The 20,251-nt window shown below is 40.1% G+C and overlaps 1 protein-coding gene across 7 annotated transcripts in view; it reads right to left on the reverse strand.

Annotated features, from left to right (window-relative positions):
• The window catches only part of frmd4a (FERM domain containing 4A), a 65,423-nt gene that overhangs the window by 35,451 nt on the left and 9,721 nt on the right, over positions 1 to 20,251 (reverse strand). Inside the window, exon 1 of one of the 7 annotated variants that reach the window (XM_008311920.3) lies at positions 19,675 to 19,887. The exons of 1 other annotated variant lie outside the window; for it this stretch is intronic. In XM_008311920.3, coding sequence (XP_008310142.1) covers positions 19,675 to 19,707 — 33 coding nt within the window. In that variant the 5' untranslated portion in view covers positions 19,708 to 19,887. Of the gene's footprint in view, positions 1 to 7,013; positions 7,447 to 10,178; positions 10,299 to 19,674; positions 19,888 to 20,251 lie in introns of those variants that run through there. 5 more of the 7 variants (XM_008311921.3, XM_025056067.1, XM_008311918.3 and 2 more) reach the window with 5 other exon arrangements.

Consider the following 20,251-nt stretch of genomic DNA (forward strand, 5'->3'; position numbering starts at 1 on the left):
CAAATACTTCACAGCGTACCACACACATTGGATTTAGTAACAAAGTTGTTAAAATAATAACTTTGAGCAACATTACTGATTTAAATGGGATATCAGCAGGCATTATTATCACTCCGATCCAAACTTTTTTTCTTTCTCATGAACAGAGTGGGCTTACAGTACATTATTCATTCATTATCAACTGCTTAATTCTTTTTAGGGATTAGGCAAGGAAGACTCACACACACACACACACACACTCACATACCTAAGGTCGGTTAAGAGTGTCCCATCAACTTAATCCCCTGTGGGAAGAAGCTGGAATAAACCCACACACAGACAGGGAGAATGTGCAAAGTCCACAGGGATGAACAGTGACTACTTACAGCAGGGGTGCCCACATTTGTTTTGGCTTGAGCGCTACTATTCAAATGACCAGGCTAAAGTGATCTACCTACAAAGATATTGTTAAATATATTTTACTTTATATAATCTGAACATACTTCATAAATGCATTATATGTTAGGGTACTTATTAAATGCATGTCATTTATGGCACAACTTAATTTAGTTCTTAAATTATACAGTATGGTTACTATTGGTATACTATTGTACACACACAGAATTACTTTTTTAATTAATTTATTTAAATTGCTCAAGACCCATCAACATTGCAACAACATTTGCTTCTGTGTTCCATTAACATTGTATATACTAATGTTTAACATGAGAACCATTTTTTCCAAACCCTTTTCATAAAACAAGTTATACATTTTGCCCTGCAGACAAAAACATTTAACAACAAAGTCAGGTGTGTTGGCTGTCTAAAGTAGTGACATAAATCAGGCACGCTCTACAACAACAACCGAACAAAACATATTCCACACTTTTACACCAGGAAGAAGCCGCAAATCTAGTGGCAGATGAAAGTAAAATAAATGCAAATAATGTTATTGAATTTAGTTATTTTTCAGACATAAATCTTACAGATCAATTCTCACAATACTAAAAAGACAATTTCTTGATTGAATGTCATCAAGTATGCCTTCTAACACTTGCAGCCTGGCTGTGAACACCCTAAGGATTTCTGTATGAATAAGGTGAGGTGACAATTGTTTATACTTTATTGTATATATTTCTTAGAGAGTGTTATTTAATAGAGAATCCCAATTGCACAGTAATAAACTGCCCTTCCACCTGATTTGACTGACTGGATTAAATGGGCCACTCTGAGATGTTATATCGATTCAATGGGTCGATTATGCTCTGCTGAGTTATTGAGTTTCCATGAACTGTTGGTACCAGGGATTCTGTAGCATATATGTGTGTTTTATACACTATATGTATCATATACATTTTATTGTTGAAAGACAAATGTATGTATTTGTATTTATTCAGCTGCTATTGACTTGTTTCTTCTAATAATTATCTACAATTTCTAAATAAAATTTGGTAAGTCTAAGGGGCAAGCTAGTCCTTCATATCACAGGATTATTATCCATGGTGAAACCAATATAGTGTTCTTCTGTTGTTCTCTAGTGCTTCAGTTTCATGTCACAGAATAGAAGACCTCTGTTTTTCAACTCTACAGCATCAGTTTCCCATCCCCCTGGTATTGCCCTTTTAGCAGAGTCATGAGAAACCCAGAGAATGTGTGAGATATTTGAATGGTGTGAACTTTCCAAAATGAATCAGAGTTTGGCTGAAGGTAAAGACGTTCGACTCTCACCAACTGTAATTTATGAGTGGGTGTGTAAATATTTGCTGCGCTGGGAAGGTTTGGTATGACAGTGCGCTGTTCCCACGAATCTGTGTATTTGCAATGTCCTGCTGGATCTTGGAAAAGGTCATGTAAACTCTGTGATGTAAACAGACATCGCCACAGTGCTGGCTTTTTGGGGCTTTTACCACATATAGCAAAGAATGCTCCTCCTTGTGATGGACAAATACCAGAAAACAACATGTTTTACTTCATTCCAATCGTACATATTCATTTATTTACTAGTAATGGTAACAGTTTGCCGTTCCCTGACTTAAAATAGACCATAGTTGGGAAGTCCTACAGTTACAAAAAATACTTTTTACTCCTTCCTGTCGTTCACTCACTCGTTTCTTGGTTCTTCATCAAAATCTTTCTCTGATTTCCCTAAGGCGGGGGTCACCAATTAACATTGACTGTAGGTCAAATATTTTTCAAGCCATTACATGGTGGGCTCAAACAAAAAAAGACCTCCTTATATGGCATGCATTTGGTGCATAAAAGATGGAGAGGTATTCATTGAAAATGAACAACCTCCACAGGGGGCATAGCAAAACCAAAATGTTTTTTCCTTTACGTTATCATTAACAATAAATGTGGAGTCTGCGTGCAGTAGTGTGTAGAGAATCTTTTTATTCCAATAAAGATTGTACAGTGGAACCTCGAGATACGAGCGCCTCGACATACAAGAAAAGAGCAATCCTTTGAGCAAATTTTTGCTTCAAGATACGAGTAAAGATTTGAGATACGAGCACGCTTACAGACAACGACGCTAGGTGGCTGAGCACTCAAAGCAGCCCACGCCACCTTACTCGTTCACTTGACGTGTTCGGTGACTTCTGTAAGCATCGCTTCCATGATTTTCTCTCTATTTTGTGCATTATTTAAGAAACCGTCCTAAAGTAAAAAAAAACAACAAAAAACTTAATTCTAAGTTTATGTAAGTTTCGTAGTGTATGTGTAAGCTATGGTACGGAATCAAGTGTCTACGTACTGGCCAACTTTCTTCCCTCCCTTCCTCACATCCCGCCATTAGCCACTACTGTACTGTGTCTCGAAGGTAAGAACTCAGTAAGAAATTATTCAAGATACGGGCACCTCGAGTTACGATCTCGGTCCTGGAACGGATTATGCTCGTATCTGGTGGTTCCACTGTATATACTTTTATTCTGATAACTACCCACTCTTCCTAGACATAGGCTGATTGCATACTATATGTACGTACATTACGTATGGCCAGTGAAAAAGTCAGTCTTTTAATCAAAGAATTCAATGAAACGCATGAGAGGAATGAATTGACCGTAAATACCAGTGAACTGCCTACCATTTTAAGAGATATCAACATACCCAGATATCCACAAACGGTCTCCACAAGGAGACCACACATTTTACTCTAAGGGAGTATTAGGCCTATTACTATATAGTATATTAGGGGATTGACAGAAAACCAATTTGTCAATGCATCAACGTGAGTGGCATTAGTCAATGCCCTGGGCTGAGTTAAAAAGCTGAAAGCATTATTGACATCTGACTAAAAGTCAAAATCACCTTATCAAATTGGCGGTAACGTTACTCTGTGTGGTGGAAAGTTTACATACAAATTTAATCTGATTTACACTTCAGTCTGATCCAAAATGTAAAAAATACAGATGCACCACTGAGACTGATTTTAGTTGTACGTGTAAACATATATACTTGACAGGGTTTACATTTGATCAGATCAATTTAGAAGAATACATTTGACAAGTGAAGCCTGACTACACAGTGACATACATTTTCTATATTTGCTTGCTCTGAGAATTTTAGGTTAATTCCTTCATTCACTGTGGTAAAAACACGACCATACACCCAAACAAGTGTATTGACGAATAAGGATGCAGACAAACAAACTCTTGCCAGCTAATCATTCTGTCCACATTGTTGGGCAGAAATGCTGTACCTTAATGAGGATTACTCTGGCACACCTACAAGAAAAGTCTTTGATATTAACGAAAACCACCACACAGACATAAATTAAACAGATACTCATGCTCTGTGCCAGAGACTCAGACGACGTCCTTAACATATTTATGGCTTTTTTTTTCTCACTGTCTTCAAATTCTGTCACAGCAGAGTTCCCACATAAATCAGAAGTACTCAGCCACCCAAGCAAGCACACCAAGTAAATTAGGACTAAGTCCTCACAAACAAATGAGTCGCAGACAGTGCTGTCCTTCATTTTTGAGAAACGTTATCTGTCTAACATAAGACATGGATGGTAAAAGGATAATTCAGGGATATTTTGAGGACTTCATATTCTATTTTTGGGGGGATGGCGGTCAGTGTATTCATCCTATTTTTTCCCCTTGCCTTACATTCAATCTCAGTTTTTGCTCTTTTGTCCTTCTTCCTTCCCTTTTGCTCAATACTTCCATTCAAGCTTCATGAGACTAATTTTAAGCAGAGATGCGAAATTAGTTGGAGTTCAGACTTGACACACACACACACACACACACACACATTGTTCAGCACAGGACCACGTAGGCCTTTCTCACCATAGCTACCCACGCTGAAGCCAACTGTCTCCATAGAAAGGATAGATATCAACAGCTCTGTGCATTCAGCCTTTACTTACAGCCAGGCTGTCATAACCTCTTTGTTTTGCGCTGGGTACTGGTGTGTTTTAGACTTTTACAGAGTTTCTACATCTGCAGAAGGATTTTTCTTTAGGAAACATGGGAAAATGGGACAAATCTAATCAGAGCGGTATAGAAGAGAATGAGAAGTAGAGAAAAGAAGGGTGGGAGTCTCCCCTATTTTCCCACTCCAGCTCTCAGACATTCTTCCTTTTGAGCTGCATCTAGGGAGGTCCCTTTAAATGTGAAATGGAGTGTAGTGCAAGAGGAGCCTTAGGAGGATTCTTTAACTCCAGTTATTTCAACATTTTTCCCTTCCTTTCGTTCCATTTCCAACGTTTTCCCTTTTCCTTTATCCCTATGGTCTCTCTAACTGGACAAACTAGCCAAACATTCCTTATCTAACATCTTTAGGGCTGGTTAAAATCTTTTGGAATCAATACTGCAGCAAGATCAAGCAACGCTCCAGGTGTTACAAATGTCAATACTACATCAAATAAACAGAAGCAAACCTAAAGGCTGTTTCCAGAACAATTCAATTATGCTTGTACCACTTTTGTCTGTAATTTCAAGTTAAATGGATCGGGATAGTGTTCTTCTCTGTTGATGCAGGCAAATTGTTTTAAGGGAACAAGGATTATTTAGCATTGCTCTGTCACCAACTTCTAGCTTTCAGGCCTATGGTAAAATTGACAGTAAAGCTGTTGTTGGTTGCATAACTGACCTGCAAGTGAATGTGAAGACTTGTTTATATGTGTGTGAACATTTTTGTTCCTGACAGTGATCCCTCGCTTCCCAGCTTCAAATCTTCACTCCCCTGTGGTGCCTCTGACAACAATATGTTTCCTTGGAGAGTGAGTTGCCCTTCTCAAACCTGAAATGTTTTTCTGGTTTGTTTAACAACCCTCACATTTTGTGTTGCCAAGCAAATGTTTTTTTTTCTTTCGTTTTTGTCTCTATATAGAGTTTCTTTTTAGAGCTGTATAAATGAATGTAGTCTGATAGGACGGTTCATTTAAAACATCCCTAACTGAATCTGTTTGGTGTATTCAATACCATGTGTACATGACCATGTACATCTGTTAAGATGCTGAGTTTTACTACTGATGCTTCTTCCTTTTCCCCATAAATGATACTTCTTTTACTTTCCCTAAAGGAGTATAATAATGTTACATAAGGAATCTGACACAAAGGAAAAAATAAATTCATACTCTGTTGTGCAACACTACATGTGCAAAGAAACAAAACCAGACAGGATCTTTCATTTTCTCTGATGTTGTGAACCAGGGACATTTTGTGTTTATATGAAGGGTAATGGGGTAGTGTTTGCCTGCTTGTTGTTTGTGTGCCCCAGGTAAAAGGAATGTGGAGTGAATATTTTCATCTCTTCCCTCTGGCATTAACAGTTTGCATTTTATTCATAAACAAATTAAGTATGTTATCCAAAGAGATGTGTCATAGTGACCCATATTCCATTAATATGGAACAGTTAATTTGAAATGGTGGTGGGATAGTTGAAAATAAACTGGAAAATCCATGCTGACAAATTATCCTATAAAGAAACAAGGTTTAGGATATAAAGATTAAATGATTATGGAGTATTTCAGAGCTTCACACAATCAGGTGAAGACATGACTAATCAGACAGTCAACCTTAATTCTGTCATCCAGGGGAAACAATTAGTTGATGAAATCCTCTCTTACATGAGCCACATTTATTCACATCACATCGTGTATTTTAAAACTGCAATTGTCATTCCACAAAAAACTATCTTATGACCCATTCCAGAGAACATGCTATGAGGAGCAATGTGTTCAACAGAGATGGCGGCAGTTGTCACTGTTCTGTTCTCACTGTAGCAGTGTGTGAAAATACAGTTTGACACTGTCTGATGCTGGCTCATGAAAATCCTGGCACACATCACATATGCAGGTTCAGTTTTGCATCCTTTTCACGCTGGTTCCACTGTAACAAGGGGTTCCCAGGTAAGGTTCCCCAGGATTGATTCCAAATCACATCTCACACACACAAATTGCACAGCTGCAATCAAATATGTTGCAGTCCCTCAGCACAGACACACTGGCGCTAATGCATTTTTTCATGATTCCAACAACTTTGCTTAAAAGTCACAGACATGAGTCAGCTTGCAGGTTAGAGCCTGTCTGAACTGTTAGATGAAGGGTGACTTTGTTACATGCCCTGCACTTCTACAGTGCTCAGCCTATAATCACTGGATTTATAACAATAGCAGTGAGCAGCTGCGAAAATAATCATTCTGGCACAAAGGGTCTGGCACAACACACAGAAAAAAGACAGGCATTTCAATAAAAATAAAAAATCAGTAATGAAAAAAATATATTCGTCCACGTGGCTGACAATCGTGACAGGAAAACAAGGAGCCTTTCCAGGAAGGGTTCTCTTTTAGAGAGACCCCTGAGTATGAATACATTTACTGTGACAGAGACAGAGACCGAGTGATGGACGGACTGACAGACTCTACGTGTTTCCTCACAGCAGTATCCTCTATGTTAACTAAGAGACTATGCTTAAATCACTGTCAAAAGCAAAACAACACAGCAAGACACACGGGGAGAGAACTGGAAACAGAGGAAGGGGTTTGAAAAATTAAAGTTAAAGAATTCTGTAGGAATGGTTCCTTACCCTCTCTCCGCTGTTTCTTCGGAGAGTCCCCGCCGGCAGCTTAAGCATCATCCGGCGGGCTCTCCTCGGTGTTACTGAACCTTCGACAACCATGGTGTGGACCGGAGCGTGTATATCCGTTGGTGTGTGTGCATGTGTGCGAGGGTGTAAGGTGGGAGTCCTCCCCGTTCTGTCCAGCCTGACCCGCAAGGTTTCACACGAGCCTGCGTGTGTGTTCTAAGTGTGTGTTTGTAGTGTGTGTGTGTAGCAGCACCACACTGATCCTATAAGCCTCTCTCTGCCTCTATTTGCTGCTGTGTTAAAACATACTCCATAGCTGCCTTACTCAGTGACGTTTTCACTCAGACGCTCAATCTGGCGTTGAGTGAGTATGTAGAGAGGGAGCGGGCTTTGTTTCTCTCTCTCTCTCTCTCCCTCACACACACACCCACCCACACGTTCTCTCTTTCTCTAGCAACTCCCCCTCCCTCTGGTTCTCATAACCAGGTCATTGGATTAATATGACGTTATGTCTGTCATTAGCATACGCACACATGTCACGTGGTCCAAGTTGCATCTCGGTACACACACGGTATACTCCCGACATACACAAGGGGATGGAAATCTTGAGAAGAATATGTTGTATGTTTGTATTGTTAATAATAATAATAATGATATTAAAAATAATATTATAGCTTTTTAACCCCTACGTCAACCTTAAATCCCTTTAACCACAATAAATCTCAATCATTGTGCAGAGTCAGTCCTCTCTGCATCCACGGTGGATTTAACACGTGCATTAAAGCTATTGGACTCAAGCGTTGCGGATGCACAGTGAATTATTGCCTTATTCTTCTCATCACCCACTATAGAGTGTCAATTCAAACACCACTGCGTTTGCCAGTGCATCGATACTAGGTCGTCAGCTGATTAACTAAAGTGGATTATCAGTGCAGTACACACGTGCAGGTATATACAAATGTACTAATGAACACATACATAAAGCAAGTGAACATGTACAGTACTTTGGTGGATAGATGTAACATTATACAAACATAATGTTGACTAAACATAAACACACACACTCTCGCTCTCTCACTCTGCTTCACGCACTCACACAATCTCTCTTCATATGTGTGTGTGTCTGTGTATACATCAATAAGCATACACAGAAGTATAAACAAAAGTAATCTATGACTTGTACGGTTTTGTAACTGCTAATTTAATAGTCAAAATTCAGCAGCATCCAAAAGAGAGAATCACAGAATGATACTATGGGCACGTCACAACACTGCCTGGCTTTATGGGACTGTTTGACACCCCTGTACTACACACTGAAACTAATGTCTCTTTGGAGAAAAAAAACAAACAGCTTTTGCCGAGAACCCATGCTGGATTGAGATAATCTTGGTGGCAAAGCAGCTCTTCCAAATAATATGAACCACCTTAAAGGCACATTTGACTGTGGAGGAGATGAGACATCACTGGAAATAGCACGGCAAAGGAAACTGTGGGCAGCCACTGCCTTTCAAAGGAGACAACGGGGGATGGAGGAGAAAAAAGAAGTGATATGGAAGGAACAGCAGTGAGGGGAGGGATGTTAAGCTGTGGCTTCAGGCCATATTAGCGTAGTAGGAGATGTGGGGATGTTGGGGGAGAGAGGATGTGGATGAATGGAAGGGGGTACATTTGTGGTGTGCACAAGGGGGAGATTCAATTAAAATACAAGAGGATATGCATTTTTAATCATGCCAACTCATTTCCTGATGTGGCTGTCCGCCTTTTTTGAAAGACATTCGCTCTCCTTGTGTGTGTGTGTGTGTGTGTACATGCATGTCTGCGTGCATTCTCGCAGCTCATTTGATGAGCAGCACAATACACAGTGCTTTGCCAGGAGCTGAAATGATGCAATGAACAGACACTGTTTTTAGCAGGAAGACGGGGAAAAAAAGGAAAGAGAATGTCATGCATATCTCTCTTTACACCAGCATTAATAAATAACATTTTGTCCTTAAAATGAAAAGAGTAGCGGAGCCTTTACAATTTCAAACCCATTCCTAACCACACTATTTATACATTTTGAAACAGGATTGCAGAATTTCTGCAGGCAGGCTTGACTCGCAGAGGATGTGTGCGTCAACACTGAATGCAGCCTTGAATGAAGACCAAAATACAAGTGATGACCTTAAAAAGTCTACGTGATTCAGCCTCCCCCAAGCTTCTTGCCCACATTCAAGGCAACAAAAAATTGACCTAGATTTTCACAGTAGAAAAGGCTCTAAAAGAATTCCGTGCTTTGGCTAATCTCGGTTTTCTGAAACATTTATATGCAAAGCACTGAAACTTGCTGCCGTCCTTGAGCATCAGCGTGCATTCAGCTGCAGCACAGATATGGACTCTGGGGTTTCTCCTTTACTATAACAGATAAAGGCATTCCACCAGGAATAAAATAACTGTGAAGATCCTCATAACGGGTTAATTTACACATACAGATTTAGGCTAAGCCTGAGTTCAGAGACCACACACTACATTTATTATTTACTATGTACATGTTTGACAACAAATGTTTTGAGTTTAGAGTAGGGATGTTCGATAATCTCGGCCGACCGATATCATCAGCCCGATATTAGCCTAATTCTGTAATATCTGTAAGAATTGTTATCGGGTTTTCCTCCAATACTGAAAACCTGATAACACAATGCCTGGGTTTCATCAAACGAGCTGTGCTCTAAAAATAGATTTGGGGAAAAACAACTAATGGTTGCCTTTTTATAAAGATGTAAAACCAGAGAATCAAATTAAATTTTAGGTGAAAGATCGAGAAATTATTCATGAAAAGATTTGGAGAAAGTTGGGAAAAATACCTATAAGTGCAACTGACTACATCTAATTTTTTTTTTACAAGTCTGGCCAAAAGCAACATTGATGTCTATCAACATGTTCAGTTTATGTCAGTGGACACAGTCTTTCTAGTCTCCAATACCAATCGGAGTCTCCGATAGTTATTATCAAAATCATTTGATAAACCAAGTAGGATGCTGACAGGAAATACAGCTAAGAAGCGTATTGATATATTTTTGCAAATTTTTCTCTAACCTAGAGATGACATGCAATGTACAGAAGACCTGTCACAGAGTCTGTATTATACCTGTCCAGAAAAAGAAGGTAAAGACTTCGCCAACTTACAAAAACATCCATTAGCATGTGCTCCAACGTCACCTCAAAGTCCTCAAGAGTAGCTGCAAGAGTCATTGTCTGTCATTCAGAGGAAATACAATCAGACGAAATCTCCCAGTGTGGACTCAAAACCTAGTTTTCATCTTTCGCTTTCACCACCTTATTGTGTGTCACTGTGGAATAGTGAGCCAAAGGCGATTCTGCAGTGTCCATCCAAACTCCTTTGTAGGGCTTGATCCTTCATACACCACATCCAACGGCGGTAGTCAAGTTCTGAACAAAAGCCAAATCTATCTCCGGCATCAGTTGGCTCTGAAAAGTGTTTGGATACTGATGAGGTCTTTATAGGGTCCCAAAGAGGGAGTGGACTTCCCTGAAAGGGCTGATGAGTACTGGTCAGACTTAGTAACGAGTCGAGGCCATAACCTTGTAGTGTCTAGTTCAGATCTGAGTTCTGTCCATGAAAAAAATCAAGATGTTTCTAGAATGCAACTGAGATAGTGTCTCTCAGATACAGCCATGAAGCACAATGCAGAAGAACAAGGTCTGATGGGAGCATGCAGTAAGTGAATCTGTCCCGCATCCGGTTCGTGTTTTTTAGACGACATTTTCTAACTTGTTTGAACGGGTTTTTCCACTCTTTTCCCCTTTCTCCCTCTTTTTTTGTCTGTGTTCTTTCAGCTCTGTAGCCACAGTGGAAGCCTTTGTCTGGAGGAAGAGCCTGGAGCAGCTGATGCCCAACTCTGGGTGCTCTTGGCAAGGGTCATCCTCTCTCACACTGAATCTCATCAATGGGTCTTTGTTGGTACTTTATTATAAGCTCTTGCCAAATACTAAACCTCCGTGATGGACAAGGGAGACATGAGCAGAGACTGCATTCACTTATGACTTAAAGCTAATGTAACAGTGATGGGTACAGGTTAAACAAGGTACAGGGGGTCCTGGGTTTACACTGACCTTGACCTACGGCGTTACGCTGTTGTCGCCAACACCTATGTGTAAATTTATTAAAATAGTCTTGTTTCCTCATTTTATCAAGGAAGACAGTTTACATTCCGGTGGTACACCTTTTTTTTTCTCCCGTTTTGCCCTTCATTATGGCTCACAAGCATGGTTTTGTCAGATCAAATTATAAAGGACAATAAAGAATTCAACAGCACACACTCCTTGTGTTCTTCATTGCTGTTCACTGTGACTAACTTCATGTAAAAGCAATGTATCTGTAGCGAAAAAATTTGAATTACATCCCAGCTAGCAACTCAGCTCTGACGTAAGTCGAGGAGCCCATTTAAAAATGGGCAGGACACATGGGGTAGAAGCCTGGTTGGCAAGGAGATGGCACTGAGAGGGAGAGGGGGAGAGAAAGATGGGATGGATGGATGGATGGATGGATGGATGATGGATGGGTAGCTAGGAAGGTGACAGAAGTGTGCTGCTGCTGTAATGCTTGAATGATAGTCAAGCCTTCAGTCACTAGGTGGCAGCAACTCATACAGTGGTTTGTACAGACATGAAAATACGTACGTATTATCAGGTTCTCAATTCTAATTCAGGGGGTTAAATTTTTTTTTAAATACTGTTACTACAAACAGTACTCCTTTTGAAAAAACTTGGTATTATTGCCATAGTTTCATTTTCATAAAACAAAACAAAACTCTGGAACCAGTTCCAACTGCCTCCGTTATCTACTGTACACACCCAACCACTAACACTTGTGTCCTATGTGTCCTAATGTATCCTTTATAATAACACACTGTCTCCACCTTTTACTCTTTCTTGATATCTTTCTTTGTCTTAGTGCCTCATTGACAGCCAGTTTGATCTCTTTCTCATCTCAAATTTAGATCCAGAGACAAAGTGCTAATGGCATTTGTACTTTGACATCCCTTTCCTTGTGAAGTCCAAAAGAACAGTCACTCCTTAGTCTTCACATCAGCTCTGTGGTCGGATGCAGCAGGACGTGCACGGACCCCTACCACAACCAGCACACAAAAACACACACCCACACAGTCAAACTCACACACGACAGAGTGTACACATCCATCATCCCTTTGTTGATCCCAGGAGGATTTTCCGTCGTCCTTATGCTGCTTCTGGAGCTGTGAATATGTAATAATTCCTCCATTAATAACCAAGGAAATCCCTTTCATTAAAACGTCTCTCATGTATTATTAATACGCCATTGATGGTACATGGCTACTCTGACTTGGGAAGCAGGTGGCCATGGAGGAGCGTCAGTGTCAGGTGGCCTGTCTGAACTAGCTATTAGCCGTGTGCTAAAAGAGAAAGCCTCCCACTCTCACTGGTGGATGGACAGTGTCACACATGTATATTAAATACACAATACACATCCTTTGGCTGGGTTTGCGATTTATACTCAGGTGTGACTTATATATTAAACTATATAATTTCACATGTTTGTTATTTTCACACTGACAGCCGCTACAGGTCACTCTAGGCTTCTGTACCAAAGTTCAAGTTCAAAGTTCAAAGTTCAGCTTTATTGTCAATTTCTTCACATGTACTACACATACAAAGGAATTGAAATTTCTGAAAACAATAACATGGGATGCATCGTGTTTAAGGTACTGGACACAGTTTGGTACAGTTGCATTGACGTGTGGCAACTCTAAAATACAAACATTATAGACATCGAGGCATAAGGTATTGGACTTAATCAAGTTTGGAGTTGGTTTTTGAATCCACATGAACTTGGCTCCCAGCTTGACTGATTACAGTCTTCAAGAGGTTACAAAAATAGTACACACACACAGACACAAACACGTCCACATGTCCACATGATCAGAGACAGTTTTAAATGTTCAAGAATGGAGATAAAGCCTCTAAAGTGTTTGCAGCTCAATGTGTTGCATTGAAATGTCAGCCTCGTGATCAGGCAGAGTTTAGTCTGTAGCACACTGCACGCTATCAGCTCACACATTTCTTTAATGACCTTCGGTGTTTTGTTGCCTTATTATTAACTCAGTTATTTAAATAATTTTACGCATTTTTAAATGTTCCAAGGAAACCAGGATTGTTATCAAACAATTTTTAAAAAAATATTTTGTATTTACTTCCTGTACATCTTCATGTCTGCCTCAGGATATGAAGGTGCAGTTTAAAGGGGGCCTGCAAAGTCATCCTATGCAGCACTCTAAGAAATCCAGAATTTTGCTGTGTCACTCTGCAGTTTCAGTCTGCCACTGCACGTTAGAACACTTGATTTATCCCTTTTGCACCTCTGGGTGAATACTTTATGCAGAGAAAGTTCACAGCTTTGTTGTCTTGTGACTTTCTTGTAGTCAAGGTCACCATGGCTTTTTAATTTAATGCTCTGAATTAACCACAGAGAACATGTTCTTTCTGGTGTATTAATAATAAAAAAAGACACGTGACATGTAGGATAAACTGGAAAAGCCATTCATAAAACAAAGATTCCCAGCTTACAATTGTATATTTTTATATTTCTTGTCCTACATACAAGCCTCTAACACAATGTGAGTGTGTTTGTGGGTGGTTCTAAGCAGACAGAGTGGAACCAAAGCATGTTTAGTGGGTGGTTGTATATGTAGTTAGATTTAGTCACGCTCCAGCATTTTCTGCCCCAGTAAACTTAGCCCACTTTCCTCAGGCTCTGAGATAAACAGGGAAACCTAAACTTATCCAGCATCACTGTTTACTGGTCAAGGAAACATTGTTTCCCCCACAGTGAAGCAACAACACATTCTTTTAAGTAGACATATCAATATTATGTAAATAAGCTTCTTCACTGGGCAAATAGTACACTCACATCACTCTAGAACCGAGGAATACAATGCAAAAGTGTCTCATCATTATTTTGCTCCTTAGGGCATGTTAATATGTGATTTGCTAAATTCTGCTATAAAATATACTCAAGGTTAATTAAAATATTTAGGGGAGGGTTTTTTTTCAGAGCTAATTTATTGAATAAAGCATTAAAAAGCCTTATAAATTAATAAAGTTAATAAAGTACCATATTTTTCCAGACTTTAAGTCATACTTTTTTTCATCCTTTGGCTGGGTTTGTGACTGATACTTAGGTGCGATTTATATATTAAAATATATAATTTCACATTTGTTATTTTCACACTGACAGCCACTAGGGGGCACTCTAGCAGGCTGGTACGACTGGACTCGACCTATATATGTTTTTTTCTTCTTTATTATGCATTATGCATGTTTTTATCTAATGTTTTCATGCAGGATGCATCTGCGCTCATTACCATTGTAAACCTCTCTGGCCAACATGGGAAGAACCATCGCCGTCCTAGCAGGCGATGAATCGTTATGATACCTCATCTACGTGCGTCACAAAAATTTGCACACAGACACAATAAACATGTTCAAAGTGGAAACACCTGTGTAGACAAGGCTGGGGGGCTGTTTAACTTATCGCTCATGCAACATAAAACAGTTTTATGTTCTGATGAGTAAACATGACCAACTCACTCTGTAATTAACTACCAGCCTGTGTTTCCTCGTGGAGTTCAGCAACCTAAGCCAATCAATGCCAACTCTACTGTTTGCTGCATACACCAGACTAGGCTGCTTGTCACTGAAAGCCATAAAAATGTCACTGAAGCCGAGAAGTTTGACTAGAAATGGTAGCATATATAATACTGCATTTAACAGACATCACCATTCACTGCTATATAATGTATGAATTCAAAGTGATTTACAATGAATGCTGTCAAAGTCACATAGTTTTACTCCATACTATAGCTTTGTAAGTTAATCCTCTAGGCAGGTATAACTTCTAAGTGTATTTTGTTCAGTGGATTTTTCTTCTGTGGTACTGGGCAGGCCCCTTTGTTATTATGGGGATCATATAACCACACTTCAAAAACAGTGTAAGTAGCCCTTTAATGGAGAAAGACAGACTGACCCCTAGGGCCATATCCTCCTCTGGGGTCCTCTGTCAGACAAGTGCACCTCCCACCCTCCTTTTGCCTTTGCCTCTACTACATCCTCCCGCCTTCTGTGCAGACAAATAACTGTGAGCTTTGACAGACATGAGTTTATCAGTCATTACTGGAGTTTCCCCACAAATTAAAAATCCCAGATCACGCAAATCATTTATTTCACATTCAGGCATTGAATTTACAAACAAAACAAGAAAACAAATAATTAAATAAATAAAGGAAAAGGAAGTGTGTTGAAAAAGATGGCGGAGGAGGGAGAATTCAGAGAGAGAGAGAGAGCAGTGGGGTAAAGCAAACATAACTGCCCTTTCACAGCAGGGATGACGCAATAGCCATTACATTGCTGACTTGAATCATAATAATAATAATAATAATAAAAACAATTCCAGTCTTTTAGATACTTTGCCTTTCTGTCATCCCTGTTCTCCATTTGTTCATTTATTCTATGCTTGGTTTAAATATTTTGTTTTTGTTTCCTGGTCATAACTCACACTCGCACTCACACAGGCACACGTTCTTTTATCCTCTTTACTGATCCTCTCAGAAGTCTGTTGAAACGCCCGTGTCTGTTGGGGGCCAAATTATCAGTAAAGCATCACATTTGAAATACAAAGGAGATTCACTCTAACTGCACCCCAGAGCATATTGGGTATTTTTTCTACCACTAGGGGTTAAGGAGTTTTAATCTACAGAAAAGATTCAAACGGACCTGTAGTAACCAGTAGCAGTAGCAATTATAATAAAGTGGTAGGATTTAAATAGGCCTTTCAGAGGAGACGAAAGCCCATCAAGTAGTGCTCTCTAGTGTTCAAAGGATGCAACACATTGAAAAACAAAGGAAACTGTAACTGAAGTTCTTCTTTCTCATGAAACATTTGTCACAAAAATAATCAAATTCCTTTATTATTAGAATGATAGAATTGTGTTCCTCCTCTGTAAAGAACAACACAAATGTTGAAAAAACAATAATACTACTAACTAATACTAACTAATAAAGACCATTGTGTGTATTTTTTTAATTAAACCAGGATTTGTCACTGGCCTAACTGGCAATTTCAACTCAGCAAATGGGACGAGAGCAGCATTTATTATTTCTCCCTCTTTCAACTGTACAAACCAAGAAATGTTGTGGTCAATCTGGATGTACCCTTTTTCCAACATGTTTTTGTGTTCATGCCATTAAAAAAGCTTTTGCTGCACATGCGGAAGTGTTTTCTGAAAACCTACCTCACTTTAATATTGAAGGGAAATTAGATTTTGGGTTAAAGAACAAGAAGTTAAAGAACACTGCTGCCTTGGCCCCAGGTCAGTTTTCCTCTAACAAAATGTTAGTCCATTAATGTTGTCACTCCAACAATGTTTAAAATCTGGCTGCACGGAAATTGCTTCTTTGTTTGCTAAGCTAATGCAAAAGTATATGAGTAAATAAATCAACATTGGTGTTTGTGTGTACGAATGTGCACAGACAATTACATTGAATCTAGAGCTGCTGAGAGCATGATGTATGATACCTGCTTAATGCAGGGTCATCATTTGTGGCAAGGGTGAGGCAACCGATCCGCTGCTCATTCATCAAAGTTGAATTCGCTTTTATATGCGTGTGTGTGAAAGATAAAGACTAGTTCTTTACCTTTTCGTATAAGACAAGTTCTTCATCGTATTAAATAAATCTTTAAAACTTATTTTACACACAAGCGTAATGTTTGTGTTGTTTTAGCTTAGGTAACACTGAAATCCACATTCACACTCCACTTTCATGAAATTATTTCTGAAAATTCTTAAAGGCTAATGAGGTCAAAATGGACTAGCTTTGTTTGCACCCTCTGTTTCCATGACAACACCTAACACAGAGCATCAGGTTGGTTTCACTATGATTGATGTGTTCATTTGGTCCACTTTGAAGGTAAAAGAGCACTGCTAACATGCTTCACACAGCAGGTAAAAGAGCACTGCTAACATGCTTCCCACAGCAGTTGTGTTGACGCACACACACACACACACACACACACATACACACACACACACCAAGATGATCAGAGATAGTCTCAGGCTAAGAGCGCTGCTGTACCATATCATCAAACAAGCACAGCACAGAGGAACAGATACAGCTTGGTAGTTCTTCTCGGATTTATTTATTTTTACATTCTATACAAATCAATTACAATGGGTTGAATGTATGGTAATTGGTCAATTATTTATCATTTTGATACAAATCAAAAACCATACTATAAATCTTAGGGATTAGGTTAGGATTAGGATTAGGGTTCATAGCTAATCCGACCATAAGGGTTAGGGTTCGTAGCTATTTCCACCATAAGGCTGCTGAAGGAGGTTGGAGTCAGAGGGCAGGCTCAGCAGAACACCACTGAGGAGCTTCAGATACCAGTGTAAGAAGCAGCCGTTAGCTGCTGTGGCTGAAGTGGAAGGAGACAGTATGGGCTGCTCACTGAATCCCCAGGGTGACAAACACCCAGGTCTGATTCGCCTGTGGTTGGCCAGCCTCGGGTGAGGGTGTATTGTGATGTACTGTGGTGTACAATTGATGATGCTTCAGCCACAGTCGTACTGGAAACAGATCACCGCCAGACAACCGGTGTTGATTGTCATGCTAACATCTAGTCCTAGTACATATACAGAATACACTGCAAAGGTATGTACTGTCTATCGCCCTGGCCTCAGGGGGCAGCCCTCAGCCTAGTGTTAATACACATGCTGTAGGTCTTATTTCAGTGTAGGGCTGCAGCCTACAGTCTTTCATTTTTCTTTTCATTGTTAGACTGGATGGCCTAGGGCAGAATGTCAAAATTAAAAAGAAAGGTTAACTTACGAGATGCACTTTAAATATCATTATCAGTTTTCAGTCAAACGTCCCCTAATTGGATTAAAGACTTAGACCTGTGAGCACACAATGGATTCTGGGATATGGCTGTGTAAGTTACAACTTTTGTACCTTAGGGATGTCGATCTGGTCACTTGCCTTTGGGCTGTTTGGGCTTCTCTGTGCCAGGGGCATTTCTAGACACGCTCGGGGTCCCAGGCAAGGGGGACCACTGCGGTGTCTAAAGCAGTTCAGTTATTTTGTGACTGATATATGGACCAATGTCAGCCATCTCTCGGGGCCCCGTACAGCTCAGGGCAGTAGGCAATTGCCATGGCCTGTGTTACATACCCTCACCACCCTGACAGCCCAATTGGACTTATACATTGGAATATATAATTTCACATGTTCATTATTTTCACACTGATAACCACAAGAGGGCACTGGTGCAACTAGTACTAGGCTGGTGCGACTTATATTCCGGAAAATACGGTATGGACTTTTGTAGTACAGATATTAAACATGACATTTTTGCATTTGCATTTGTTAATGTTTGAATTGTTCTTTGTATTTGCGTGTATGTTAAAGTGTGGCTTTTTAAACTAGTTTTCTGTATTTTTCTGTCGCTTCCCATTTTTTGACCTGAGGGCGGTGAACCTTTTGCTTGCAGCAGAAATGACAAAGTAGAATCCCAGACAGATATACTTCACTGGACACACCAAGTAATGCCAATGGTAAACATTTTACAACGTTGTCATGCCTTCAGGCATTTCTGAAAACTGTCCATCTGACGTTACTGTATAAAACTTTGAGCACAGTGGGCAGGTAAAAAGAATGGTGTGCTCTCCGCCTCCCCAACCATTAGCAGCCAGTCACCTCTCTCTGTTTCAGCATTTGTTTCTTCCCCCAGTGATGACCTTGAACAACAGAACTGTCTGTTAAAAATTGAGAGATTACTTCTTCATTGGTTGGGTGAGATACAAAACCCAACGCTTTGGTGATGGTATTTCTCCTCAGGACAAACACTTTGCTGTTTAACCCTCACTTTGTTTCTTATCAAATAAATCATACTGAAAAACACACCTTTGCAGTAAAATGCTTTTTTTCTTAAATCACAACAAGGCAAATGTTACTTTATGAGTAAGCTGATTTTGGCAGATCATGATATGCATCCTGAAAATCTCAGGGGAGTAGAGCTGCATGTCCCTGTCATCCACACAGATGTGCTGGATCTCACATGCACTTACAATGACACACACCGTCCTGATGCCTTTTCGACAAACGTAGATAGCTACGGTCAGATATCACGGGCAGCTGCAGAGCTGTCACAACCCGACCCTTCATACGACGCCAGACAAAAAACAGTTTTGTGCCACAACAAATTGGTAATTTAGCTGTTTGAGACATTCATCGCTTTCAATTCTTTAAACCGGCCAATAGGCCGTCTCCTGTCTTCTCTCCACTTGCTCCTATTCTTCATGAATTAAAAGGCCAGTATTTGGTACAAAGGGGAGACGAGCACTACACTGAAACACTGAGTCATTCTTTTAAAGAAAACCCTTGTTACTCTGTGCCGTCACACACACACACACACACTGCAACCCGTGCATCTCCTGAAACCAAAAGCAACATTTTGTTCATATGCATTTAAATAACAAACAAGATTATATTGCCCCCCCCCCCATGTGCCTCTCTCATGTTGTAAAAAATGGTAAGATGCTGTGCAGTCCCCATGGTAACTTACCCGAGTCCTCATTGGAGACAGCAGTCCCTCCATGGCTGACTGGATTGGTTCTGCTGGGTTAGGGTCCCTAAACTGTGTCAGTGCATTATTCCAGTCCTTAAATAGATCCAGTTAGAAACGCTGTCTCATCCTCATGGCGAACAGAATCTCTTCAGTACTGCTCCTTACCCACCCATAGAGCCCAGCACACACTGTCTGAGAGCGCATCCATGTGTGCGTGTGTGTGTGTGTGTGTGTGAGAGAGAGAGAGAGAGAGAGAGAGAGATGCACACACAGCATGAAGAGGGAGGAGGAAGATGGGGCAGTGCCAAATTTTAGTCTCTCTTCTCCTTCCACAACCTGTCATATGTTGTGTGATCCTCTTGTACAAAGAGCTGTGGTCTTAAGGTGCCATCACTGGCACTACACACTCTCTCTCTCTCTGTGTGTATCTGTGTCTCTCTTCCTCCCTATTTCTCTCTTTTTTTTAAGTCATCATTTCATCTCCCATCCACCCCACCACTCCCTCTTTCTCTCGCTCTCTCTATGCCAGCACATACAACGTATGACATATTTGGTGTTCCCTCGTCACCTCTCC

This window comes from Cynoglossus semilaevis, chromosome 6 (assembly GCF_000523025.1).
Source record: "Cynoglossus semilaevis isolate Cse_v1.0 chromosome 6, Cse_v1.0, whole genome shotgun sequence".
Taxonomy (NCBI): domain Eukaryota; kingdom Metazoa; phylum Chordata; class Actinopteri; order Pleuronectiformes; family Cynoglossidae; genus Cynoglossus; species Cynoglossus semilaevis.